The 27,702-nt window shown below is 41.8% G+C and overlaps 3 protein-coding genes across 9 annotated transcripts in view; 2 read left to right on the top strand and 1 right to left on the bottom strand.

The window, feature by feature from the left end:
• Positions 1-2,554: 2,554 nt before the first annotated feature.
• Positions 2,555-15,244, top strand: MIOS (meiosis regulator for oocyte development). Of its 2 annotated transcripts, XM_021538358.3 has the most exons (11): positions 2,555-2,632; positions 3,555-4,916; positions 5,113-5,211; positions 6,088-6,345; positions 7,171-7,340; positions 8,972-9,037; positions 9,599-9,757; positions 10,520-10,672; positions 11,833-12,037; positions 13,112-13,241; positions 13,456-15,244. In XM_021538358.3, exons 2-11 carry the CDS (start codon positions 3,620-3,622, stop codon positions 13,550-13,552), a joined length of 2,634 nt encoding a protein of 877 aa, XP_021394033.1. In that variant the 5' UTR covers positions 2,555-2,632; positions 3,555-3,619; the 3' UTR covers positions 13,553-15,244. The 2 variants fall into 2 exon arrangements, with proteins under 2 accessions (XP_021394033.1, XP_077643973.1); XM_077787847.1 differs by lacking the exon at positions 2,555-2,632 and having other exon boundaries at positions 2,694-4,916.
• RPA3 (replication protein A3) lies at positions 10,158-21,875 on the bottom strand. 2 transcript variants are annotated; one of them, XR_002466150.3, is made up of 5 exons: positions 21,705-21,875; positions 20,778-20,852; positions 18,775-18,883; positions 18,097-18,244; positions 10,158-10,338 (listed from the first exon to the last, which is right to left on the bottom strand). XR_002466150.3 is itself a non-coding variant. In XM_021538365.2 (4 exons), the coding sequence occupies exons 1-4, from the start codon at positions 21,801-21,803 to the stop codon at positions 18,162-18,164; spliced, it is 366 nt and encodes a 121-aa protein (XP_021394040.1). In that variant the 5' UTR covers positions 21,804-21,875; the 3' UTR covers positions 17,304-18,161. The 2 variants fall into 2 exon arrangements, 1 of the variants encoding a protein (XP_021394040.1); XM_021538365.2 differs by lacking the exon at positions 10,158-10,338 and having other exon boundaries at positions 17,304-18,244.
• UMAD1 (UBAP1-MVB12-associated (UMA) domain containing 1) overlaps positions 21,868-27,702 on the top strand; it is a 78,723-nt gene continuing 72,888 nt past the window's right edge. The window contains exons 1-2 of one of the 5 annotated variants that reach the window (XM_021538360.2): positions 21,868-21,918; positions 24,699-24,750. The gene's annotated coding sequence lies outside the window, so the exon portion shown is untranslated. Of the gene's footprint in view, positions 21,938-22,015; positions 22,199-24,698; positions 24,751-27,702 lie in introns of those variants that run through there. The other 4 variants (XM_021538361.2, XM_021538362.2, XM_021538364.2 and 1 more) reach the window with 4 other exon arrangements.

Raw genomic sequence — 27,702 nt, 5'->3', positions numbered from 1 at the left:
AACTGCTGAGCTCCTTAAGAAAAAAAATGAGCTGGTTTCATGAAGTGCTTTTTAAATTGAAGGAATAGTACAACAATATCTAAAACAACTAGTTGTTGCAGAACTAAATGACATTAGTGGCTTAAATTAATGAACCCTATTAAAATATAGCACATAAAATGTATTTTGTAATAAATTCTTCACTATGCTTAGAGACAAGAAAAGAGACAACAGGCATTAACACAAATGATGTTCAAAGCCACTCCATACACATTTTTAAACTAAAGTCACTGAATACACGCAGATTATTGAAAAAAATGAACATTTTATCATACATTTATCATTTATCATACATTTTCTTAAAAATATTTTGCTAAGTTATAAAATCATTGGAGAGGCCATAAATAATTATTTGCTATAATTAAAAAAAGAAAGTAGGAAAATATTTAATAAGGAAGCCAAATATATATGCATTTCCTTTCTTTTATAAAAAAACAAAGTAATAAAAGCAGCTAAAGTAAGGAGCTAATGTCCTGACTCTAACAGTGCTGCAGGAAACTTTAAAAATGTGACGTTTAAATATTTCCAAGCCAAATACCACTGTTTCATTATGAAGAAAGTTATTCTGAGAGAATCTGAAATTGTTGAATTAGTACTTTAGTTTGTAACTTTTATTACAGCCAATTTTAAAGAGCATTTAAAACAAAAGGAAAAAGGTAACAGTTGACATCTCTATGGCTTGCAGAAAAACAGGTTGAAAAATCCTAATCACATAGGAGTGAGGAAATACGATTTTTTTTCCCCAGGTAATTTATATGTAAGAAAACTTTATCATTGTGTCATCAAATAATGGGAAAAGTTGCCCAGAGAGTTGCTGGTAGTCCCCAGCTGCTGTGCTTTGGCTGTCTGTATGTCCCCAGAAAGAGGGGGTAGAGTTAGACTGGATATGAGGGAGGGATTCTTTGCTGTGAGGGTGTGAGGCAGTGGCACAGGTGGGCCAGAGAAGCTGGGATGTCCCATCCCAGGAAGTGTTCAGGGCCAGGCTGGACGGGGCTCTGGGCAACGCGGTACACTGGGAGGTGTCCTTGGCAGGGGCATTGGAATTGATACCTTAGAATGTCAGCTTATATATATTTCATATATTTGTAATCCTGAAGTGCTTTAGTGTATAACTCTAAACTCCATATGGAGTGTGAGCTATAAGAAATGTAAAGTGAGGTGGGGGGGAGCAAACTTAGGTAATGACTTCGTTACCTATAGCTGTAATTGGAAGATTAAACCCCAATATGCAAAGGGATCAAACTTATCAAAGTATGAAAACTTGTGACGCATGGTCCATTTTTGGGTGTAGCTCCTGAGGGAGCTTCGTCTGCCCTAAATGCACCTAGAGGCCCTTCAACAAATATAACTGCTTTTTATTCTCTTAATTGTGTCTGGCCTCTGTTTTAAGGCAGTCACAAAAGTGATGAGACTCAGATGCTCTTTGTGGTCACAGAACGCTTCAGGCTGGAGGGGGCCGCAGTGGGTGCTCCAGTCCAATCCCCCTGCACCAGCAGGGCCACCCTGGAGCCCACTGCCAAAAGTGCGTCCTGAGGGGAACCGCCGCCGCTCCCGGCCCGGAACCGCCGCCGCTCCCGGCCCGGAACCGCCGCCGCTCCCGGCCCGGAGCCGCCCCCGCTCCCGGCCCGGAGCCGCCCCCGCTCCCGGCCCGGAGCCGGCCCCTCTCCCGGAGCCGCCCCTCTCCCGGCCCGGAGCCGCCCCCTCTCCCTGCCCGGAGCCGGCCCCTCTCCCGGAGCCGCCCCTCTCCCGGCCCGGAGCCGGCCCCTCTCCCTGCCCGGAGCCGCCCCCGCTCCCGGCCCGGAGCCGCCCCGCTCCCGGCCCGGAGCCGGCCCCTCTCCCTGCCCGGAGCCGGCCCCTCTCCCGGAGCCGCCCCGCTCCCGGCCCGGAGCCGGCCCCTCTCCCGGCCCGGAGCCGCCCCGCTCCCGGCCCGGAGCCGGCCCCTCTCCCGGCCCGGAGCCGCCCCGCTCCCGGCCCGGAGCCGGCCCCTCTCCCGGCCCGGAGCCGCCCCGCTCCCGGCCCGGAGCCGGCCCCTCTCCCGGCCCGGAGCCGCCCCCGCTCCCGGCCCGGAGCCGCCCCGCTCCCGGCCCGGAGCCGGCCCCTCTCCCTGCCCGGAGCCGGCCCCTCTCCCTGCCCGGAGCCGGCCCCTCTCCCGGAGCCGCCCCGCTCCCGGCCCGGAGCCGGCCCCTCTCCCGGCCCGGAGCCGCCCCGCTCCCGGCCCGGAGCCGGCCCCTCTCCCGGCCCGGAGCCGCCCCCTCTCCCGGCCCGGAGCCGCCCCTCTCCCGGCCCGGAGCCGCCCCTCTCCCGGCCCGGAGCCGGCCCCTCTCCCGGCCCGGAGCCGCCCCCTCTCCCGGCCCGGAGCCGCCCCGCTCCCGGCCCGGAGCCGCCCCTCTCCCGGCCCGGAGCCGCCCCGCTCCCGGCCCGGAGCCGCCCCTCTCCCGGCCCGGAGCCGCCCCCGCTCCGCTCGCGCCGCTGAGGGAGGAGCGCGCGCGGCCCTTCCGCTTCCCCGGCGCGCCGGAAGCGCCGCGCGCTTCCCGTTCCCCTGCGCGGCGGCGGCGCCGCTGGGGCGGCCGGGCCGGAGCCTTCTGCGGGCTGGGTGAGCGGCTGCTGCCCCCGGGAACGGACGGAGGGACGGAGGGAGGGTGGCAGGGTGGCGGTCTCCCGGCTCCGGTCCGCTCTTGCGGCCGCCTCCGCGCTCCGCGTCTCCTGCCGGGAGCGGGCCGCGGCCGGGGCCCTGCGGCCCCTCGGAGGCGGCCGGGGTAGTGACCTGCAGGCACACAGAGGGGCCCAAGTGTCGTAAATAATGCTGTTTTTTCATACTTCCCCATCTCGCCTGTCCTTTTTCACAATGATAGCAGACGTGTGCAGGACCTCTGCGGTCTGTTTGCATATAGGCACGTGTAGTGATTCTGGGCATGCAGCTACCGAACGTGTGCGGGGAGTTTGACAGTAATGTGCCTATTTGTTGCTGGAACAGATACGAACGGAGACAGGGTAGCACTGGGGCAGGTGGTGGGACTGGGAGCTGTCCAATTAGATGACAATATTAATTTCTGTTGAAATCTTCCAAGAGAGGAAGCCTTTCTAGCCTGTGGAGTAGGCTTTAGACAAAACTGACAGACTAATTTTTGTCACTTAATGCTTTTTAATTAGGCCGGGAAATTCACTTTATATGTTTGAAGGAGTGGGTCTTTCCCAGAGTGTGCCATATGTGTCACACCCACGCATCCTGCCACAGCGCATCACGGGTAATGTCTTCTTGCTTAATACTGGTGTGGAGTTTGTAAACACAGCAAATCCTGCTGTCATCAGTTTGTAGGTGGCTGTGTTGGTTCTGTCTTGGTACATACATACCACCAGAAACAGCAGGTGTTGTGAGGAGAGTGCATAATGATTTGGCGTGAAATGTGTTAGGAGATAAACTCCTATATAAATAATTTAGTTTTGTTTGTTTAATGATGATTTCAGATAAAGAACTTGGGTTTTGATAACGTTCCTACAAATTATTTTCTCAACAGTTTCCATATGCATGGATATCACCTGAACCTTCTTAGCAGAGTTTGTGTGTCAACTTACCCTAGCCATGAGTGGCTCCAAACCTGATATCCTGTGGGCCCCACACCATGTTGACAGATTTGTTGTGTGTGATTCAGAGCTGAGCCTTTATCACATTGACTCTGCCGTAAGTTCTGAGCTCAAGGCAGGGTCCTTGCGGCTGTCAGAGGAAACTACGGCCACGCTACTGTCAATAAATTCGGATACACCGTACATGAAATGTGTGGCTTGGTATCCCAAGTATGATCCTGAATGTCTCCTTGCTGTTGGACAGGCCAATGGCCGAGTGGTACTTACCAGCCTTGGTCAAGACCACAACTCAAAATGTAAAGATTTGATAGGCAAAGAGTTTGTTCCCAAACACGCTCGGCAATGCAATACTCTGGCGTGGAACCCACTGGATAGCAACTGGCTTGCTGCTGGATTAGATAAACATCGGGCTGACTTTTCCGTACTGATCTGGGATATCAGCAGCAAATATGCCCCAGAGACTGCAGTTGCTACAGAGAAAGTGAGGCTTTCAGCAGGAGATGTGGAAGCAGGCCTGGTAGTTACAAAACCACTATATGAATTAGGACAGAATGATGCTTGTCTCTCTCTCTGTTGGCTTCCACGGGATCAGAAACTGCTACTAGCTGGAATGCATCGAAATCTGGCTATCTTTGATCTTAGGAACACAAGCCAAAAAATATTTGTAAACACCAAGGCTGTCCAAGGAGTGACTGTTGATCCCTATTTCCACGATCGTGTTGCTTCCTTCTATGAAGGTCAGGTTGCCATATGGGATTTAAGAAAGTTTGAAAAGCCTGTTTTGACCCTGACAGAGCAACCAAAACCCTTAACAAAAGTTGCATGGTGTCCAACAAGGACTGGACTGTTAGCTACTTTAACGAGGGATAGTAACATCATTCGACTGTATGACATGCAGCATACTCCCACCCCTATTGGAGATGAAACTGAGCCGACAATAATTGAACGAAGTGTCCAGCCATGTGAAAATTACATTGCTTCATTTGCCTGGCATCCCACAAGTCAAAATCGAATGGTAGTAGTGACTCCCAACAGGACTATGTCCGACTTCACAGTTTTTGAAAGAATTTCTCTTGCATGGAGCCCAGTGACATCCTTAATGTGGGCTTGTGGACGGCATTTGTATGAGTGTACAGAAGAAGGAAAGGCTAGTTCCTTGGAAAAAGACATAGCAACCAAAATGCGCCTCAGAGCTCTGTCAAGGTATGGTCTTGATACTGAACAGGTTTGGAGAAATCACCTCCTAGCTGGAAATGAAGATCCTCAGCTGAAATCACTTTGGTACACTCTGCATTATATCCTTTATTTTGTTGTAGTTTTTGTCCTAAGGAAGTAAGATATGTTTATATGTAAACTACTTACATAAAATGCATTAAAATCTTTAAATACAATGCAACATCCTGTTAATACTTTGTATATGTTAACAGGATGTGACTTTAAATTTTTAAAAACATTTTTGGGAAAAATTAAGTTTCCTATACATGAAAATACTTATGAAGCAGTATACTGAAGATATGGATCAAAAACTTACAGGAAACAAAGGTCCCTTAGTTTACACTGGCATTAAATCAATTGTGAAGTCATCTTTGGGTAAGAATGTTCCAACTTTGCTAAGTATTGTTGTAGTATGTTTGCAGAATGATGCACTCATGAGTTTGTCTTTGGCAATTGTTCAAAGAGACTATTCAAAAATATAAAAACAAAGTATTTCTGTTTGTGTTTTAATAATGTAAGTTAATGTAACTTCCAGAGTTTTCAGTGTTCTTGGAAAGTCAGTAATTATAGAAGCATAGAATCCTCAGAAGTAAATCTTGGAACTGTTTCAAACAGTTGAATTTTGACTATGGCATTAAGAATTCTTGCTCCCTGAATAATATTATACTTTTTTGCATAATATTATATTCCCTGCAGAATATTGTATTTTTCAAAGCTCCACATGATTGCTGTTTTCACTGTTATTGTATTAAGTATTTTTGTGTGACTATGTTTAAATAAGCTGACCTGTTCTGAAGTGGTGATCAACCCTGGTTCATCACATTCTGCCTCTCATGCTTGCTGAAATCTTTCTTACTATAATTTATTATTTGAATACTTTCTCTCTTCAATATATGTCTTCAGTTGTGGGAAAGCTTTTCACACATTTATGCAGACTGAGAGCTGGTAGAGCAGGTGCTTGACAGTGTATTATGTATTTTCAATTTGAACATACTGAGAACTGTCAAATGTAATAAGTGGTAAAGAGAAAAGGACTGAGAAATATGTGTCAAGCTTAGGTGCATAATTTTTAGTAGATCAAAATAATTTTGTGCATGCTGCTCCTTCCCATGGAGTTGTAAGCAATGTTAAAGTACTAAAATGAGACACTCAGCTTTTGCGCTCTGCTTTATGATTGAAATCAAAGCTTTGTGTTGTGATTGCAATTGAAACTGTGATTTAAGCATAATTTAATTTATTTCCCTTTTCTAGGAACAACAGAGAACCTCAGACACAGCAGGAGTGGATCTGATAGACAGGCAGATATTATTCAGTATCTGAGTGAGGAGAGATCTTTGGCTTTGCAGCTCTGTGGGTGGATAAAGAAGGGAACAGACTTAGATGTGGAACCTTTCCTAAATTCATTGGAGCAGGAGGGAGACTGGGAGCGAGCTGCTGCTGTAGCACTTTTCAACTTGGACATACGGCGAGCAATACAAATTCTGAATAAAGGGGCTTCCTCAGGAAAAGGTGTGTACTGTGTTTTGGTTTTTATTTTGGCACTGTGTTAGTAGATTTTTTCCGTTAACAAAGTTATAGAAAAAGTATGGAAGAGGTGCTTGCTCTGTTGTGAAATTGTTACTTGAAACACTTGTATTGTAGCTTGACAAATCCTGATATTTCACTCATCAGACTACCATATGCCATACTGTCTATTTAAAATAGATCACGTTTCAGAATTTCCTTCCTGATAAAAGCCCCAGAAAGGCTTATGTTCAGAACTAGTGGGATTCTTTTTACTTTAATGGAGCTGCTGGGGAAAAAGTGTCTGTCTGTTCCTTCCACAGGGAGGGTTCAGACTGTAGACATGCTATTTTGAAATTCAAGAATAAAATTGAACTTTCTGACAGAATGAACATTTACATTGAGTAGTTTTCGCATTTTTAGACAGCGTCTTAGCTTGAAATTTTTGTATAAAATTGTCATCCTCCAGCTAGGTCTATTGAACAACAGCTGGATATACAAGCCTGTCTTTTCAGTTTTTGTGGATATGAATTAGGATAAATGACAATCTTTTGTGATAGCTATTTCAAAATACCACAAGTAGTGTGATGATGTTTAAAGGGGTTGTTATGCATGTAGATGCTAACTTACACAGACAAAGGTATATAAAGTTACTATATGTAGTAGTGTCTGCACATGACTTAGGTAGTGTTAATTCTACTACATTTTATGTTGCATCCTAACAAAACATTGTGCTTCAAATGGATGCTTTCATTTACAATTTTAACTGGATGTTTTTTTAAGTCCTTTACTTGAATGATATTGTTTCACTGATTGCTTTTCATAAATCAGGTGATCTGAACCTTAATGTAGTAGCAATGGCTCTGTCAGGCTACACAGATGAGAAGAACTCACTTTGGAGAGAAATGTGCAGTACTCTAAGGCTGCAGTTGAACAATCCCTACTTGTGTGCTATGTTTGCTTTCCTGACGAGTGAGTCTGGTTCATATGATGGTGTTTTGGTGAGTAAATTTCTGTGATAGGTTAAAATTTCTTTATGAAATAGGAGCTTATAGATACATGCTCTTATGTAGGGGGAGTCCTGTATACTCCAAGAATTAATCAAATTAATACCTTTTATCCTGGTGCTGGCAAATAGCATATCTTTCTGCAGAAGAGTTATCTCATATTAGTGAATGTTGTGTTAGTGAATAAGTCATGCATGAACGGCCAAAATAGAGATTATAGTTAACATGTTTTTAAGAGGAATTTTATTTCTAGCATGGAGTTATTAAACCTCCAGAAATACATTATCAAAATAATGTAAGCTGTGGGAAGAAACAGAATAGAGATTAATAATGCTTTTGCAAAAAGCAGACTAAATGCAGAGGAGTTTGCAGAACTTTCATCAAGCTACCTTTGTATTGAATTGTACTTTATTTTCCCTTACTTACTTGTTAAAATAATTTCACTTTGTTGAAACAGTAAATAGAGTAGTTCTAGGCCTTCTGAAAGTGATACAGAAATGCCATTTAAAGGGCAAAGTAAATCTTTAATCATGAGCTACTTTGAGCCTTTGGAGGAGTTAATGTACTTGATTCCTGGCTAGAGAAGAGTAGAAATACTTGATTCAGTATGAATTATTTAGCCTAGGACAGGACTCCTGTAATGCAGCAGAGTAATTGGCCCAAAGCTGTTGAAAGTGAAGTTGTCATAATTTGATGCTCTTAGGGTAATGAAAAATAAAAATGGTTAGAATCCCAGAGGAGAGAAACCTGAAATTTCCCCCCTGGCCCCCCCCCCCCCCCCGCCCCTGGGAGAGAGTATTGTTGTTCTCTGGATGTTTGGTAGTACTTTTATAGACTTTTTTATTGATCAATAGGCAATTCACACATGATAAGGTGCTGTTTGTTTTGGTTTAATTTTAATTTTTCCTTCAGTGAGGCCTGTTGAAGTCTGCATGAAAGATTTTGCCAAGCACATCTTATTTTGGCAATGAAAAACAGTCACAATTCCTAATCTGAAAATATCAGAGGGAAAAGTATGGGCATAGCTAAGTGTGAGAATTAATATAGAGAAATATTTTTTTTCTTCAGTGTCACATCTAGTAAAATGGTTATACACTGCTGAACCTCAAGTGTTAATGTACTTCTGAGAAATTCGTTCTGGATGTTTAGTTTTTGTTTGCTTGGGGTGTTTTGTTTGCTTTGTTAACTTTTTTTTGCAATATAAGGAAGGAATGGAGTGGTTAGGCTACTTATTATGTAAATACAGTAAACTGAACTGGGTTTATTTTTCTTCTGCCTATGACTTGGCGAGACACCTGGCTATACATGCTGGAAGCACTAAGTCCTCTACAGGACTTGCAAAGTTCATTTTTGTAGAGTTTCATAAACCCTATAGGATGTGTTGTACCAGGCTTTCCTGGTAGATTGTTCCCATATCCATAGTCTTCCTCTGATACCTGTGTCTGTGAGTACAGACAAGTAAGCTGATATTTAGACTTAGCCTTCTCCAGATGGCTACATTTTCTTTGTACCAAATCAATTTAATTGCATTAGTTAGACAGTACTGCAAGTGTTCTGATTTTTACAATGTGTTGGAAAAATGAATACATATCTGATGTTAGTAATTCCCATTTTTCTCTCTAAAGTATGAAAATAACGTAGCTGTACGAGACAGAGTGGCATTTGCTTGCAAGTTCCTCAATGATGCTCAGGTAAGTTTGTGATTGCACATTTAAAAAACTTTTTATTCAGAGGCAGAAGGAACTCTGGGGTAGAGGGGTGAACAGTGGAAATAATGAGTCATAAGTGATTTTTTTTTTCTTACCACAGTAGTATATAAGGTATAGTATAATCTAGTTTTTAGTTTGTACTTCCAGCTTAATTTTTGATTCCATTTTTGGTTGGTTGATTTGGGGGCTTTATTGGTTTTGTGGTTTTGGAGGCATTAACAGTGCACCTGCTTTACTGGAGAGTCTTTCTGTTTCTTCAGTATTTATCTCCAGGAGTTAATGTTCTCTCAAATTCTGGTTTGGTTTTGCAGCAGAAATGTTATATTTTAAATTCACCAAAGTATTCTAAGAATACATAACCACTCTCCTTGCATTTTCTGTCAGGAAGCTTAAAGTTTATTTATAAACACTTGATTTCATGCAGTTTCATACAATCTAGTAATTTAACTTTTTCTGCATAACATCCAGCAAGCAATTAGTTCTGTTAGCTGCAGATGCTGTTTTTACATATATTTATATATTTCTTCATAAATATTCTTCTAGCTCAACAGGTTTATTGAAAAGCTGACAAATGAAATGAAAGAGGCTGGGAATTTGGAGGGAATATTATTAACAGGGCTGACAAAGGATGGAGTTGACTTGATGGAAAGTTATGTTGACAGAACTGGAGATGTCCAGACAGCAAGCTATTGCATGCTACAGGTCAGTGTTTCACTCAAAAGTAAATTTTATGGAGGAAAACTAAACATAGTTTCTTTATCTTGTGAACTAAAAGGTATTTTCTGTATTTAATTCGGACACTTGGTTGTTTTTGGTTTTTTGGTGGTTTTTTTTTTTTTTTGTGTGGAGTAATCTGAATCTTAGTGTTAACTGTTAAGTGTGTCTTCACACTTAGTGTGAAGAGGTAGCTTAAGGAGATAGTAAAGGAAAAAGGCAAAAGAAAATCATAGCTGAACTGGGAATACCCATTTATTTGTTTATTGCTGGTGTGTTTCCTGACATTGTCTTTTTTTTTTTTTTTTTTTTTTTTCTTTCAGGATTTTGGTAGAGAAAAAATGTGAGGATTTTTGTTTTTTTTTGTAGGCTTTGGGTTTGTTTTTTTTTTTTTTTTAATAATGGACTTGCCTTGGCCCTTACACAGTAGCAGCGGTGTATATAAGTGCATATGCAGTCATGACAGTGATAAAGATTGTGATACATGACAGAACTTTCAAATCCTTCATCTCACAGGCATGAGTTCTTAGGAGGATGTGGCAGCACAAGTATTTTCAACCAGAGAGAACCTGAAGAAAACATTTATCAAACTCACATTACAATTTAACACAAAATTCATCTTCTTCCTGATAAATGACACTGTATTATTTCTTATGCCTTGTAGTACAACTTGTCAAGCTTTTGAAAAAATGAGCAATATGTATTGTGTGTCTTTAATGTATGTCTGACATTTTTTCCTGCCTACTTTAGGGTTCTCCATCAGACGTACTTAAGGATGAAAGGGTTCAGTACTGGATTGAGAACTACAGGAATCTTTTAGATGCCTGGAGGTTTTGGCATAAACGTGCAGAATTTGATATTCATAGGAGTAAGCTGGATCCCAGCTCAAAGCCTTTAGCCCAGGTAAATATAAATCTTATATGAAATATGACCAGTCCAGAAAGGAATGTGACATGGTACTTCTGTAAAAAAACCCTTGCTAGCCATATCTTGGTTTTCATGAGGATTTATGTGCAAAAGAAATATTTCAACTTAGCCTGCCCTAAAAAAAAGGAGGTGTCACTTTTTTTTTCAAATAACAGGTCTTTCAGAAACTGTAAAGTATCAACACTTTTATTCTGGGGAAACTGGAAATTAATTTGATTTTTTTTTCTCTCACATGCTGAAAAATGAAATCAGAGATGTATCACCCAGCTGAATTCAGTGTCAGGGTGAGACTGATGATGCTGAAACCATGGAACTAGTTCAGATTGCTTTTGTTTTAATTGAAAAAAAATTTCAAAGCTGTTTTGAACCCTTGAACCTGAAACTAAAGTGAACAGCAGCAAATTTCATTATCAGTTCTGAACATACACTGACCTAAAAACTAATGCCCTGCCCAAATGGTGTCTTTTTAACATGTAGTGGCAGTTTCAGCCAACATGGTCTTACCATGGCACTTTTAACTCTCTCATGTCTGCTAAGTATGTTCATTACAAGCTTTAGGGCCTGAGAGTTTCTGAGGAAAGCTGGTTTTGAATTATTTTAAGCAGAGTTGTTCCAAATGGGAGGGAGCTGAGTTTACTGGTCCTTCCTTATGTTGTTAACATAAATAGCCCTAAAGAATTTGAAATACATGCTCCTTGGTATCAAGTCATAACTTGTGACATGAGGGATTTAGGTAAATACTATGATAAATCCTTATGTTGGGGATCGTAGTGTGAGTCATCTGACTAGAAGGAGGGAGAGACTAGACTTTATGTAGTTAGTAGAATAAACCTAATTTCTTCCATTACTGAAGATACAGCTTTTATTACCTTAAATAATATCTTTCAAAGTTTTAGCAAGTGTGCATGTTTTTATGTGCTTTTGAAGTTAGTGAGCATCATTAAGGACTACTTCTCAGGGCTGTGTGCCTCATCTATAAACCAAGATGTTAAGAGCTCCTACACAAGTAGCCGTGGCTTTCCAGGGCACTCTAGAATATGTGGTAAATAAATGTTAATTAGCTTGAATGGATTCACTCACAGGTGTAGTAAAAGTGGAACCAAACCAAGAAATTAATGGGCATCTGTTCTCTTTAGGTGTTTGTGAGTTGCAATTTCTGTGGAAAATCAATCTCTTACAGCTGTTCAGCTATTCCTCATCAGGGGCGAGGTTTTAGCCAATATGGAGTCAGCGGTTCACCAACCAAGTCAAAAGTTACGAGCTGTCCTGGTTGCCGTAAGCCCCTTCCCCGCTGTGCACTTTGCTTGATAAATATGGGAACACCAGTTTCCAGCTGTCCAGGTATGACACAGTGGGTTTTAGTTATTCAGCTACAGTACTAGTTGGAGGCCAAATTAGCAGTTCCTATTGAAAGATCTTCTGTTGCACTTTTATTTTCTATTTGTGCTTATACTGTAAATATTCACACTTGTCATTTTGAAGGCAGAAAGACCATAATTGAGAACTTGTTTACATCCCATCTAATTTTGGGATGAAACTTTTGTTTCAATTCTTAATGGTCAGACAGTATGCGGTTACTTGGTTCTTAAAATTTTCCATGAGATTGTCAGTCAAATTCCATAGTTAAACAGATGTAAAAATCCAAGTATTGTGAGGATCAGTATTGTGAGCTTTACAACTGAAAGAAATGGGGAGTGTGTTTTCTTGAGATGAATTGTAGTCATGCTACACAAATCATTGAATGTGAATTAATTAATTTTTCGCTGGAAGAGAAAGAGAAGCATGGTGTACCTTTTGTTACTAAGCATGAAAGAAAGCATGGGTCATGCTGTCACAGCTAAGAGGTATTATGGCTGGAATTGTTTGGTTGTAAATGCCTTTGGCTCAGCATTATATAATGTCTACGTGAAAAGGATTTCAACCATATTTTTAAGTCAGTCTCATTACAGAGCCATGAGCAGCTGTACTGTTGTCATGTTTTACCTCTTCTCATTCTTTCACTCATCTTTGTTGTGACTTCTATATTGTACTTGTTCCAATCCAACTTAGATTTTGTTGATTTTTTTTCTAAAGCAGATGATTTCATGTACAGCAGAACAGGCCCATAATTCACGGGACTATAAATCAATCAATAAGGCATAAATCACCATTGAAGGAGATTCTGTCTGTAAAACTTGTTTAATAGGCAAGTTTAGCATATCTATAAGATGTGAAGCAACCGTTTAGCAGTCTAATTATTTTTTGGCATTCTTACAGCTCTTAATATTTTTACTGACTTCTATTTTAAAATCATGATGCTTTTTCACATAATGTTCCTTATTTCATAATCATTTTAATGGTGTTGTTGGACTGAAATGTAAATTAAGTGTAATGATTTTCAGCCATATTTGTGGGGGTGGGTTTGCCTCTGGACAGGAGGATCCAAATCAGATGAAAAAGTGGATCTTAGCAAAGACAAGAAGTTAGCCCAGTTCAACAACTGGTTTACTTGGTGTCACAACTGTAGGCATGGTGGACATGCTGGACATATGCTGAGCTGGTTCAGGTAAGTTGATGTTAAAATTTTGTTAATTTTCATACATGTTCTGCACTGAATACAGCATATCTTCTTCCCTGTATCTATCACTATAAAGTTGAAATAATAAAACTGAACTATGATATTGGGTTTTTCTGAGATACTATACCTCTGCACATAGTTAAATGTATAATTGCAAAATTATTTTACCTGTTTTTTTCTTTTTTTGGCTGTTGCTATTTAGGGACCATACTGAGTGCCCAGTTTCTGCCTGCTCTTGTAAGTGTATGCAGCTGGATACAACAGGGAATCTCGTTCCAGCAGAGACTGTGCAGGCATAAATACTGTTAGAAAATGTGTGGCTCTCTAATGGATGTCCATCATAGTCCAAGCAGACATTTTAGACAAAGGTAATTTGTAACTTACTGTGAAAAAATAAATTGCTATCAAAGTAGTAAAATGATGTGTGTATGACTGTGCTTGGTAGAAACAGGAATTCCTGAAGTGAGCCTATAGGTACAGTGCATGGCCCTTATTCAGAGGACTGAAGAAAAGCACTCCTGGAATTGTGGACTCTTTGAATTTGCTAAAATGTAAAGAAGACTTTTATTTAAAAGTTTTCAGAAAAATGCTGATTGGTCCCAAAGCTGAGTTTATATGCTGTGAAAGCAGACCTTCAAAATAAACACTTGAAAAGAAGATGGCAAAGTTACGCTGTGGATTACTCTGTTCATTGTTTGATTACTGTCTTTTATGCAAATGTTCAGTTGTTTCCTTGTAAGTTTATTCAAAGTACCACTGCTAAGTACCTTCTAAACATTTTTATTTTAAAGAAAAATCCTTTTCTTTCTGTTCCCAGGTTTTGTTGATAGTAAAGCAATGTCTTTACAATTCAAGTTGTTACTTAACTAAGCTACATTCTAGCTGATGCAGATTTTAATGCTGAAGAGTTTGGGGCTTTTCTCTCTTAGTGATGACTGTATCCTAGAGAATAGTTCCCTGAGAAGTCATGTGACAATTTCTGTGCAGAGTGCAGGTAAACTATAGGAGGTTGTATCTGATAAATTTTAACTTAGTGCTGTGAAGATCTGAAATCTCGAGGACTGGAGACTTGTAAATACGTAAGTTTTAAACTACATGCAGAGTTTTGACTACAAAAATATTTGAAGACTTTGAGATAATTAGTATTTCCCTGTACTTCAGAAATGTACTGGGTAGTGTGGAATCAACCTGTATAAACCCTGCTTCTGGTCACTAGTGGACACCCATCTGTTCCCACTTTTGAGTAATTGATCAGAGTACTTCTAGATGTGTTACCAGCTGGAATTAAGATTATTTATTAACTTGAGAGAACATCAGTGATATTTTGCTAATACTGTGCTAGGAGCTAATTGGTATTGTTGTCCTTGACTCTAGGCAATGTTCACACAAATTAGGGAAAAAAACCCAAACCTGTTTTAAGGTATGTGATAATAACATCAGTTTACTTGGTGTGTGTTTATTTACAGTATACAAGTTACTCAACACTTGTGCGCTATGAAATACTAAATGGAATGCTAGCAATAAACCGGTACTGTTTGCCAGGACTGTAAAAATTGGTGTTTCAAAGAGAATATATTGTAATATACCACTAGTTCTATGTGCTCTAGTGTAGTTTCAAGAAATTAAAATGTGGAAATGTACAAGATCTACATGTACTGTGGATGTACATCAGGACTTTGGCTTATATTTTCTGAGTTAGTGTTAATGTTGTAATACATCTGCTGCATTTATTTTGATCTAAAATTGGCAGAGATAATTTTTTAATTTAAAAATTCAGAGGTACTTGATATTTCTAGGCATGGGAGAGTAGTTTGTTTGTTTTTTCTTTATAGAATATTTATTTCTCATTCCAGTATTTTTGCACACGTTACATTGCTGTTGAAGAGCTCTTCAAAATGTTCTCCATTTATAAATGTAAACTGGAGCTTACTGTATGATACCCTATTTATATAAATACAGGCAATAAAGGTTTTGGTTTATGTAAATGAGGATTGGTAAGTGTCAAGTATTTGTTTTTTATTCTTGTATAGTAACATTTAGTAAATTTCCCTGATAATTTCCATATTGAGGTGAATGCAACTGTCAACATACAGTGTCTCATTTTCTCAAGTAAAGAAAATTCATCTACAATATTTTCATCTCAATTATAACTGTGTGTGTAAAATTCTATCACTGAGTTAAATTATGTGCTCACTTTAATACTCATAGCGTTGCAGTGTTTTGGATTATGAATATGTATATTTTGGCACTATGGGTTTTGCTTGTTGCAATTAGTAATCAAGCTTTCAGGTCAGTAGTTAACAGTATTTGCAAAATTTACAAAGCAAAAGCTCTATGTCTTTAATTACCAGATTTTTTTTTCCTTGTCTCGTTTTTAAATTAATAAATCTGTCACTTTTGGGGTGATTTCTTGTTTTCTAACAAAAATATAGGTACACCCATTTTATTAGCTGCAGTTGTATTTTTGTTTACTGTTGCCTGGTAAATCTCAACTCTGCTGAAGGTGTCCTTGCATGCTAAAATGTTGTGATCCTGTGGCTCATCCTGGTTACATTCCACTGTTGTAATTTTGTTAGATGCTCCAGCCTTGCAGCCCTTCCTTGATTAAGCACAAGCACTTTTTCATCACACACGCAGGCTCCTTGCTCTTGAGCACGTGTTGTGCATGTCCACGTCTATGCCCAAGCCAGGACAGCAGAGCAGGCAAGCAGGGTCAGCCAAGAGCCCAGCAAAAAGGTACCAAGTCTCAGAAGTCAGTCATGAATGTAGTGGGAGTAGTCCTGTTCCAAACAGCATGAACTTCTGGAATTCTGCTCCAGTTACAGCATTCACTTCCTATGCCTCTTCTCCTCTGCCAGGTTCCCACCTCCTGGTGCATAGTAGGAACCCCCCAAAGAAGTCCTCCTAAAGAAGCCACCAGCTCCTCTTCATGCCTTCCATTACTGGTCCATTACTGGCTTTGGTGACATCCCTCTCTGGTGTTTCTGATTCAGTTGCCCTGGTGCCTCCCCTTTGGTCAGTGTCCCAGGAAGCCCCTATTTTCCCATTTTATTATCTATGAGGGCTGGCAGTTTCTCACCTTTGACTGTGTGTGTGGTGCCTGGGGCCCTGCTAACCATCAGGCCCATGGTTGTGTCTTTCTCTTGGTATTTAAAACAGCTGGCAGTTTTCAACACAGTAATGTAGGAAATTATGCTGATAAATGCTTATATGACCTGAGCACTACTCTAATACCAAGAACGTTTACAGTTCCTTGCATTGCTGTGTGATTTGCACAGCCATGTAGCCAGGGTAGGCCATTTATTCACACAGACTGATGGTTGGTAGAGAAGCAGACAAATAAAAAGTATGTAAGGAAATCTTTCGGTTGTGTACAGCTTGCCTAGGCACCCTTCACCGCTGCACGACCACATTAATAAAGAGTCTAGACCGACAAAGGGAAACCAGCATTTCCCACTTGGTGTGTTCAAACTCTCTCTCAAAAGCCCTCATATCCCAGGCTGGTGTCTGAAGTGCTAAAGCCATATAGTGCCAGGCTGCTCCACTGGGCAGGGGTGGTCTGGGTAACTACATAATATTTTACAGGGTGTATGTACTCACACAAAATACCGATTTTCTAAAGCAGAATAGAACAAAATAGTTCTAAATGCTAGGAAAACATGCATGCAGTTATTAAGAATGACATCTGATTCTACTGAGCACTTTTATACATGGTGATAGGGCGAGGTATTGTGCCACATGGACCTTGTGTTCTGTTTGTGTATGAGGCAGCTTCCATCAGAAGACCTCCTTCCCAGACAGAGTAACTGCGTATCTGTAACAGAGTATCCATCTTCCAGGTGGGGAGGGAGGAAAAAACAGATCCTCTGTTAACTTGATCATCCCTCCAGTTTGTAGTGAGTTCAAAGTGTAAGTTTTTGAAATATATTCCTTGACTGAAAAAAGAGATGTTTCTAAATAAGCACAAACCTATCAGTCTTATTAAGGCACTAAACCTAACTACTAAACCTGAAACCTGTTTGTACAAAAGTTCAAAGAACATGGCTACAGTTTACTTAAAGTACTTTGAAATACTTTATTAATTTGCAGAGAATATTTCCAAAGTTCAATTTTACTTAAAATGTGTTACCTCAAGTGATGCAAAAATTTTGCTAAGTGTTGTAAATAGCCTGGATAGGAACAAAACTGGGAACTGTTGGAAGTTCCTGTGGTTGGTCACCATGACAAGCTGGCTGAATCCTTGTACTGCTGCTTAGACTCCAACCAAGAGTGAAGGCTGTGATGGGACTTCAGCTGTGATTGGAATCCCCAAACCTAATTTGACATCCTCCAAGTATTTAGCATCATGCAAAAGAACCTTATACTCCACTTCGTTAAATTTAACTGTGTCAGGTCAAACAGAAGATGAGTCACCACATATCAGTGAAAATAGCACTCTATTATTTAATGCTGATACAAATGACTAAATGCAGTGAATCTTCTTTATTGGTGAAGATACCATTTTCAAGATGCAAAATATCCCTTCCATACAATAAATTTATATTAAAACAAATAAAAAATCTTTGTATTGAAATCCCACCAATTTTTTTCCATACAAGTTTGCTGTAACATAGCCTAGAACCTCTACCAGCTAGAAAAGGATGTTTATTTTCTGAAAAGTCTGATCTTGCAAGAGAACACTCCTCTTAGATGCAAAAGGGTAAAAAATATACAGTGAGACATTCACATTTGTTCTCCTTGCTAAATAAATACATTTTCAAAGAAAATATTCTTCATAGGCAACACTTAGCACATGTAACAGTGTCTTTTCAGTATATTTGTTGAAAATAAATGTAACTATTACCATTCTGTTGGGCAAGAAGCCGCAGTATTGTGCCCTCTGAAGCTCTAAAGATATGCTAATAAAAATCAAGTGTTCCTCCCAGTACCAAATGGGAAGTATTCAGGGAATTCATGAATAATTTTTAGTGCTTCATTGTAGAGTTCCAGATCTGAAATAGGGCAAAGAAAATTGTTATAATGCATAAGCTCATTTCCCCACAAATCACTGAACATCCAAGTACTGCTCATTTTAAAGCAGCACTGCTGAGTGATCCCAGTCTCCCTCAAGCTCCCAATTTCCCATGGCAGGAACACTCATTGCTTGTTTTCTGGAGGGTTGCTTTTAGGCCTGCTAGCTGCACAACCACACAAGGTCCAGGGCAAGGTAAGACCCACATGGTCAGGAGTGGGAGAGCAATCAGGCCATAGCAATGGCTGGCTCCAGACTTCTAGACTGGTTCCAGCACTGAGCCACTCCCTACAGTTTAACCGTAAATCACAATATTTAGTACAGAACTTCTTTCATTACACTTTTCTTTTCTACACCTTATTACACTTCATTACACTTTTCTTTTCTTTTCTACACCTTATCTGGCAGCTTGAAGAAAGACCTTGTCTGTAAAAAAAGTAACTAGGCTTATTTACTGAAGACAAGTTCAGAACTCAAAATGAATTTGCTATAATGTATATTCTTACTTACCAAATGAACTTTTATCTTCTCGGAACTGGACATATGATGCACACATGATGGTTGCCTGATTTGTTACTCTTCCCACCACTTCAATAACTCCTGAAATCTCCTCATCCAGCTAGAAAACACACCAAAGATGAAATTAGTAACACTAAATAGCTGCTGTCTTTACTGCACAGCGAGGAACTCTCCACAACTGATGGTTTCTTCATGACAGATTCTGTTCCACATCAAACAATACAGTACTACTGGACAGCCCAGTCACCCTCCCCCCAAAAAACCCACAAAAACCTTGATCCACTTAGGGATTTACAGATTTTGTAATAGCCAATTCAATACCAACAACAACAAAAAAAAAAAAAAAAGCAAAGATGCATCCAAGATCCAAGGAATGATACTGGTTCATAAGTATATAAAACTGTGTCATATAATCACTGAACAGAGACTAATCTAGGACACAGAGAGAGAACAATTCTGATTTTAATGCACTTCATTCAGACCTGTCAATTATAAACCCTGGAAGAGTTAAGGAGGTATCACACATTCCAGAGAGCAGTTCCAGTGTTCCACATGCAGAAGGTATATCTGGAAATAATTTCTTAAGTATGTGTTCAGAATACAAAGATACTGTCACTAACAAGTCTTTGGTTGAACAAAGGAAAAAAAGGCTAAAAATTATATCTTATGCCAAATTAATACAGCTTGAATGTCTTCTTTGTTTTTAAGATAAAATTTTAACAATGGAGTACTGTTTTGGTAATGCTCTTCCAATATCTAAGGCTTATTTTTTACTTTCTAGTAAGTCTTCTGGAAAAATTCCCTTCCTATAATTTTGGGGTCCTCTGTTGAAAGAGGGAACTAGACACGCACAAAGAATGAAATACATTGAAAGGGAAAAAAGTTTGATTAGCAAATCTATTCCCCACCGACATTGGGTGAACTGGAGAGATGAACCTGGCCTCGGTTTTTTGCACACACCAGTTTCTCCCAAGGCAGTGGAACACAGACTGAAGTGCCCAGCACTACAGCTTTGCATTTATGGAATTCAACCACTTACACTGTTAGAGAAAATATTATAGAATCCTTGGTCAGATGCTAACATCTGAATTTTTAACAACCCAAGGCAGGAAATGTTTTCACGAACTCAAGAAAAAGGTAAGAGACATTTTGTTGCAGTTTGATGTCAGCAATCTTCACATTTATAAGACAAAACTCTGCCAGATTAAACTGCAGTTTTCATCAACAAGGACAGACTCTTGTCTTAAAACACTGAGAGAGTACCATATACAATTATTGCCCATGGAAATGGCAATGTTTCTCAGCATTTAACAACTCATTCAGAGAAAAAGATGTAAGTATACACATGCATTGAGTCAAGCTAGAGCATTTGCCATCACAATTAAAATAATTCTTTAATTACAACATTTCTTGGTGGACAAAACATACTTAGAAGAGATTGCCGAAATATTCTTACTTCAGTGGTAGGTGATAACAAAAGAGGCAGTATTTTTGTTCAGTAGTTCTAATTATATCTTATACCTGTTGCATTCATTGCTTGGGATTTTTTTTAAGAAAGAATGCTTCAAGCTAACTATAGAGTGTACTGAAATGCTATGACAAGTGTTCTAAGTGGATGCAACAATGTTAACTCAAAAAACTCTTGAAAACACTATGTTCTTTTTTATTATAGAAGCAATAAGAAAATAGAAAGACTGAAATTGAAAGAAAGCTAATAAACTTAGTGGAATATATTAGTGAACAACTAGTAGAGTAAGACAAAATAGATAGGGATGTGTCTGATAAGTTGTCACTTAACACCAGCTAAAAATTGATCAAGACCAAGACAGTTCATGGGTAAGAAGACTACAAGTTAGCTATAAGATGCAAAAAAGAGAGACAATAAAATACAGGTGGAATAACTCAAAACCTCATATGCAGGTTTCAGAGGAGACAAAACCTCCGGATTCCACAAGAGGCGGCATCAAGTATTTCCAAAGCATTCCTTAACTTACAGGCTCGCTCAGCTCCACAGTCGTATGCTTTCCGAGCCCATCCGCAAGCACGACAAGCTTCCCGCTAGGATGAATCTACAAAAGAACATCTAAGTCTAGAAAAGGCCTGTGCGCTCCAAAGGCTCCCGGAAGCGGCACAGCTTTGGCCGCCTCAGCCAGTTCTTCCCGCAAGCCCCGCGCGCCTCCCGCCCTGCTCCCAGGCCGCCCGGAGCTGCCGCAGGGACGGCGCCAGGCTCCGAGCGCAGGGCTCCGAGCGCAGGGCTCCGCACGCAGGGCTCCGAGCGCAGGGCTCCGAGCGCAGGGCTCCGAGCGCGGGGCTCCGAGCGCAGGGCTCCGAGCGCAGGGCTCCGCACGCACGGCTCCGAGCTCAGGGCTCCGCACGCACGGCTCCGAGCTCAGGGCTCCGCACGCACGGCTCCGAGCGCAGGGCTCCGAGCGCAGGGCTCCGAGCGCACGGCTCCGAGCGCAGGGCTCCGAGCTCAGGGCTCCGAGCGCAGGGCTCCGCACGCACGGCTCCGAGCGCAGGGCTCCGAGCTCAGGGCTCCGAGCTCAGGGCTCCGAGCTCAGGGCTCCGAGCTCAGGGCTCCGAGCGCAGGGCTCCGAGCTCAGGGCTCCGAGCGCAGGGCTCCGCACGCACGGCTCCGAGCGCAGGGCTCCGCACGCACGGCTCCGAGCCCACGGCTCCGAGCGCAGGGCTCCGAGCGCAGGGCTCCGCACGCACGGCTCCGAGCGCAGGGCTCCGAGCGCACGGCTCCGAGCCCACGGCTCCGAGCGCAGGGCTCCGCACGCACGGCTCCGAGCGCAGGGCTCCGAGCGCAGGGCTCCGCACGCACGGCTCCGAGCGCAGGGCTCCGAGCGCAGGGCTCCGAGCACAGCGCTCCGCGGCAGCCGCGTCCCGCCCGCAGAGCCGCCCAGCGCCCCGCGGACCTTCTCGACGCGGCCCACGAAGCAGACGGGCTGCCCGATGTGCTGCGCCAGCTGCCCCGTGGCGATGCGCGGCCGCGGCGCCTCGTGGACGTCACCCATGGCTGGAGCCGCTTCCCGCCTTCCGCCGAGGGAGGGACGGCGGCCCCGCGGGCGCGGCGGCCGGGGCGGGACTTCCCCTGCGCCCGAGGCGACCCGGAAGCGGAGGCGGAGGCCGGTGAGAGCGGCGGCGGAGGGTGGGTGATGGAGCGGCGGCTGGCGGTGCTGCTGCGGCGGGGAGGGCGGCGGGGCCGAGCCCCGGGGAGGCCGGGGGAGCTGGCCGTCAGCTTCCAGCCCTGTCCTGTCATTTAATCCTTTGAAATCGCCCCGTATTTCCCCTTCCCGGCGTTTTCCCTCCCTCAGATCCTGGTTCCGCTCCGGTGTATTTTGGCAGCGCGCCCTGGCAGCCAGGAGGGCAAGAGTCGTCCTGGGGTGCATCAAGCGCAGTGCAAATAGAGGTGATTATCCCGCTGTAGTCAGCAATGGTGTGGACTCACCTGGAATATTGTGTGGTTTTGGGCTCTGCAGCTACGTCCAGAGAAGGGAATCAAAGCTGGTGAAGGCAATGTCCGTGAGAAAGGGCTAAGGACTTCGGGTTTGCTCGGTTTGGAGAAAAGGAGGCTGAGGGTTGTCCTCATCACTCTGCGGTCTCCTGAGGAGGGGAAGCAGAGACAGGATGCTGATCTCTTCTGCCTGGTATCCAGTGGATATCCCAGGGTACATGGCAGTGATTCAAAGCTGCACCAGAAGAGGTTTATGTTAAACATTAGGAAGCATTTCTTAGAGGGTAGGCTGGAGCAGGCTTTCTAGAAAGGTAGTCCACGTCCCAAGCTTGTCAGCGTTTAAGAGGCATTTGGACAATGCCCTTAATAACTTGCTTTAGCTTCTCATCCTCCCTGAAGTGGCCAGGCGTTGGACCAGATGATCATTGTAGATTCTTTCCAAGTGAGCTATTCTATTAATTTCATTTTATTGCATCACTGAAATTGAGCTGGTGATCAATCCCCGAAGTTGAGAAAAACTGACGGATGTAAGGCAGATATAGCATCTGGACGTGGCACTGGCATGCATCTTCTCTTTTTCCATGTGTTTTCCCAATTGATCCCTGGTGTGGAGAGGTTCCTCCCGATTGCTCTTGTGGCAAAGGTGACTCCCAATCTGCATTTGAAATGGTGTTGCCAGCAGGTGGAGTGAGCTGCTGATTTCCTCTGCTATGCACTGGTGGGGCACCTGGAGTGCTGGGTGTGACGGCAGGAGTGGACATACTGGTGAGAGGCCAAAGAAGGGTCACAACAATGATTAAGGGACTGGACTATCTTATATATGAGGAAAGACTGAGAGAGAAGCAACTGTTTAGCCTAGAGAGGAGAAGGCTCAGAGGGCTCTTATTAATGAATATAAATACCTGAAGGAAGGGTGCAAGGAGGACAGTCAGGCTCTATTCAGTCATGCCCAGTACTGAAACACAGGAGGTTTCTCAGGGAACATCAGGGAACACTTGTCACCACGAGAATGACCAAGCACTGGTACAGGTTTCCCAGAGAGGTTGTGGGGTTTCCATCCTTGGAGGTAGTCAAAAGCCACCTGGATATAGTCCTGAACAGCCAGGTCTAAGATGGTTCTCCTTAAGTAGGGGGTTGGACAAGGTGGCCTCTGAAGGTCCCTTTCAATTGCAGCCATTCTGTGGCTGTGATTTCCTTTTCTTTTCCAGGACTGGTGTTTCAGGAAATACCTGAGAAAATCTAACTCTGATCTGGCTTCAAAGGGCAATCACAAAACCGCCTGTGTGCCGACTGTCTCTTCTAACCAGCCTCGGGCCAGTCCAGCTTGCTAACCAGCACCAAGTGATTTCTGTTAGTTGGCTGGGGTAGTGTTATATGGCAGTAGCTTGTGTCAGCTTGCCAAGGAAACAAGCTACTGCCAGAAGCTGTGCAGAGCCAGCATGTGACCAGGGAGTGCTCTGGACTTAAATCTTATATGAGATTGAGCTGCTTGCCATCCCCTCAGAGTCACCGTGACATTCACCTGTTCAGTATTTCATTTGCAAGAGAATATCCTCATCTCCATAACGTATCTTCAGAGATTTGAAAGGAGAGGTCTCATTACTGTAGCTGTTGGAGTGAGGTGCAGCAGGCTGCTGCACAGTGGCCCTTCTAGGGCTGAGGAGTTTGAAGGGTCAACGTCTATAAAAACATATTGTACAAGTTCTTACAAATGTGTGTCTTTACCACAGTAGCTGTTGAAACTTTGCAATCAGAAGAAAATTATTTGAAGGGGAAACAGTAGGCTTCAGCCTGTCCCTAGCTTTCTCTTTTTGCATTTCCTGTCTTCAGGGTTTTGAATGTTTACATCAGTTTAAGTGCTCTTATTTCATTCCTGGCTTTGTTTTTCTCACCTTTGGTTTTATTGTCTCACTTGGTTGTGGCTGATTTTTTTATGCTTCAGCCTCTTCAAGTGTTTTTTATATTATGGTAATTTGGGTTATATAGTTCTTGTATTTCTGCTTTCCCTAAATTTTATAAAAACATTAAAAAGAAATACTAACAGTTTATGTAATACAGAAAAAAATCTTTGTTAATGTTTCATTATACATATATCTCTTTTTTTTAAATTTGTGTTTCTTGTGATACTTTCTGTTCTTCTGTTTTCAAGAATACAAACTAAATAACCGTGACTAATGTTAATGCCAGAGAAAAGAAATCATATGGCTTTTCTTCCTTCTTCATTTAGTAACTTACACTGGGTCAAAAGCTTTTAAGCTGTTCTTTTGGTGTCATGGAGAAATATTTTCAATGCACATATTCTTGACTCTTAAATTGGTTGTTTTCATGATAAGAAGGATTGTACAGGGCTGTAAACATCTTGCTCTTTTTCTGATTGCTGCTTTATTGGTGAATCACAGCAGATGGTAGTATGGAAGTGAGAATTGCTCTGATGCTCTGTTTTCTTTTTCCATAGATTGTCTCTCTTAAGCTGCTAGATGTGAAATTATTCCGGTTCTTTCTTTAAGGTCAGTTTTGTGTTTTCTTCTGTCCTCATTTCATCATTTATGTAATTACTGGCAGTGCCACTGCAATTCTGCTTTGCTGTATTACTGGGTATTGTCTCTTCATCTTAGTCTGCATCTTTGGTGTTTTTAACATTAAATTATGATTCTCCTCTGGTATTGTAAACATTCAGAAAAGGCTGAAAAGTAATCGTAAATATACTAAGATCTTTGTTGTATAGAAAAATTTTATTGGATTTAACATATTAGTTTGGCTCAAAGGTCACCTATAGTTCTTGTTAAAGGAGACTGACAAAATGCAGGAGGAATAAATTAACCCCTTTGTGCAGCTCTGTAACTCATCTTTGTCCAGTGCCACGTATGTTCTCAGAGCCTCACAGAAAGACAAAATATTTTTTGCAGCCTCACAGAATTGCTGTTGTTCAGAGCTTATTATTTGCTAATGACTGAAGCTCTGCCAAAAGCATTATTCTTAACTATCAGCGATTGTGTTCACTTTTTTTTGTGAGAGAGAAACATGAGGAGGAAGGGAATTGCATATTCCTACCAAGGGAGATTTTTATCTTTAGGCAGTGAATTCAATTTCAGGTCTCCTATAGAAATAAAATTAATCCCATCTGGAAGGGAAAAGTGCTGTGCTATATAGGAAAAATGACTGTAGGAATGTGGTACTATCTCTGAACGGCGGGTGTATTTTCTGTGATTATGTGCTGACAGCTTTTTTTTAAAAAACTCACAACTAAGTGCTTTTTTTTCTCAAGTCTGTGTGACCATGCACCCAGATCTCCAAACTTAAATTTTAATTTTTACTCTGAAATGACACTTGTATGAAGCTGGTTGTTCTGAGATTTCATTACCTGAAACATCATCTTATCTACAAGTAGTAAAACTGCAGCCTGATTCTGCAAGTGCTTAAAATGTGTCCTTATCTTCAAGAGCACGAGTGTTTCCTTTCAGCTCTGTGTTTCTTTGTTGGGTAGGGGCTTTGTTCTGTTTTTAACATGTGATTCAAGAAATTTAGTAGTTGCATTTCCCGTTGCTGGGGAGATTTATGTTTACTTTTGAAGTAGCACAGTTGATAAGATTCTTAAAAGAGCATCACAAATGCATTGCCTGTTTACAGTCTTTCCCTTACCCATGCTGGACTGTATGTAGCTCTATTTTTTGTTTCTGTCCCCTCACTCTGTTTTTTCAGTCATTCTTTGCTTTTTAGTTTATACTTTATGGTGTGTTCAACAAAGCTACCGAAATGCTGAAAGTAGTAGTATGTGAACTCTTCATTCCACATACCTTTCAAAGACCCGAGATCTACAAGCACAACTTTTGTTTCTAACAGGCTCCTAGAGAAGGAAACACTAAATATGTTAGTCTTCTTAATATGTGGATTTTATACCACCTCCCCACATTCACAGTTACAAAATATAGCAGGTACTGTTTTCTTAGTGCTGGGCTGGTGATTTTAACAGCGTAAGGACTGGAGGCCTGAGCTTAGGAGGTACTTTTGTTAATTTTGTTTGTTTTTCTGCTTCAAGAAACCTATATGTGGGTTTTGATTTTAATTAGGTTTGGTTTTGGTTTTTTGTTTTGTTTTCTGTTAGAAAAGTACTGCTGGCAGTGGAATTAAGCTACTTCAGAAACAGAAAATTCCAAAATAAAGATCAACACATATGTAGATAAGATGAATTCTGTGGGTTTTAGAAAAAATAGAATAGTGTCAATGAAGTAAAAAATCTAATATGTGAAAGTGCTTTTAACCTTACTTTGGCTACATCAAATTGTCTTGATTGCTAATTTACTCTGAATTTAAATGTCTATTGTCTTTTAAGAAGTGACGTTTAGGTATGTTAAGTATGGAAGATTTAAAAGACTAAAAGTGCCCCGTTCCTTATACAAGTCTTTTGTGCCGTGTATATACTGATTAAGATGCTTTTCTTTGTGCTAGAAAGAAGGGAAGGGGGACCTTAAGTGATAGAGCTGAAAACTGTACAATAATGCAGATCTCAAAAGAGAAAAAAATGTGATTGGAGCAACTGCAGCTCTGGCACCTCAAGTGACTGACTGGAATCCGAGCCTTTACCAAAGCTATCTGTAAGATTTTGCACATCAAGTTGATTTTGCTTCTTGTTGCACACTTAGGATGAAGGTAAAATTGCATTTTAAACTGTTCCACAACTGCGTCTCCTTCATACATCATTGGAGCAGAAACCTGACTCTTGAGCATTACAGCACAGGTTTTTACCACTTGAGCTATGGGACTGACAACCCTAATTGGTAGCAGGAGAAGACTTATTCCCTGAGGGCTGAAAAAGGAATATGCTGCTGGCGCCATGTGTTGAGCCTGGGTGTGGGGGGAGGTAAGGAATAAATGAGATAATTAGGAGTTTCTACTGTGTAATCTCCATGGAACTGGAAATATCAGTATTTCTCTTGCTAAGGCAGGAAAACAAGCAAAAAGGAATAAAGTTCCAATAAATAACATATTTTAAAAATAACTTTATTCCTGGGATTGGATCACAGAATGGTTTGTTCTGTTCTTGTGCACATTAATGTAGTTTATTTGGTGGCCAGAAGTTGCACTGTGTCAGCATAAGCAAGCAGGCCAGGCTGTGGGGTATTCAGTCTTCAAGTCTCAGCTATCAGGCCACAGTTTGAATAGCTGCTGCTTTTGCCATGATCTATTTATACACTGTTCCAAGCCAGTGCTCACATTTCATGACTTTCTGGAGTGTACGATCACTTGTAACAGCAGAATTTTGGGCATTTCATATGAATAATCAGTAGCGAGTTGCTGCAGGTCCCCAGCCAGAGCAAAAATAGTCTTGTTTATGGTATCATGAATATTTGGGTGGGAATGAAGAATTCCAGCAAGTAGTTAATCCAGGATTTTTACCTTTCCTTTTTTTTTTTTAATCTGCACATTTTACAGTAGCAGTCTTCACTCTTTCCCACATTCTA

Source organism: Lonchura striata, chromosome 1 (genome assembly GCF_046129695.1).
Source record: "Lonchura striata isolate bLonStr1 chromosome 1, bLonStr1.mat, whole genome shotgun sequence".
In the NCBI taxonomy this organism is placed as follows: Eukaryota; Metazoa; Chordata; class Aves; order Passeriformes; family Estrildidae; genus Lonchura; species Lonchura striata.
The sequence above is the reverse complement of the archived record's forward strand: the minus strand, read 5'-3'. Positions and strand labels throughout refer to the sequence as shown.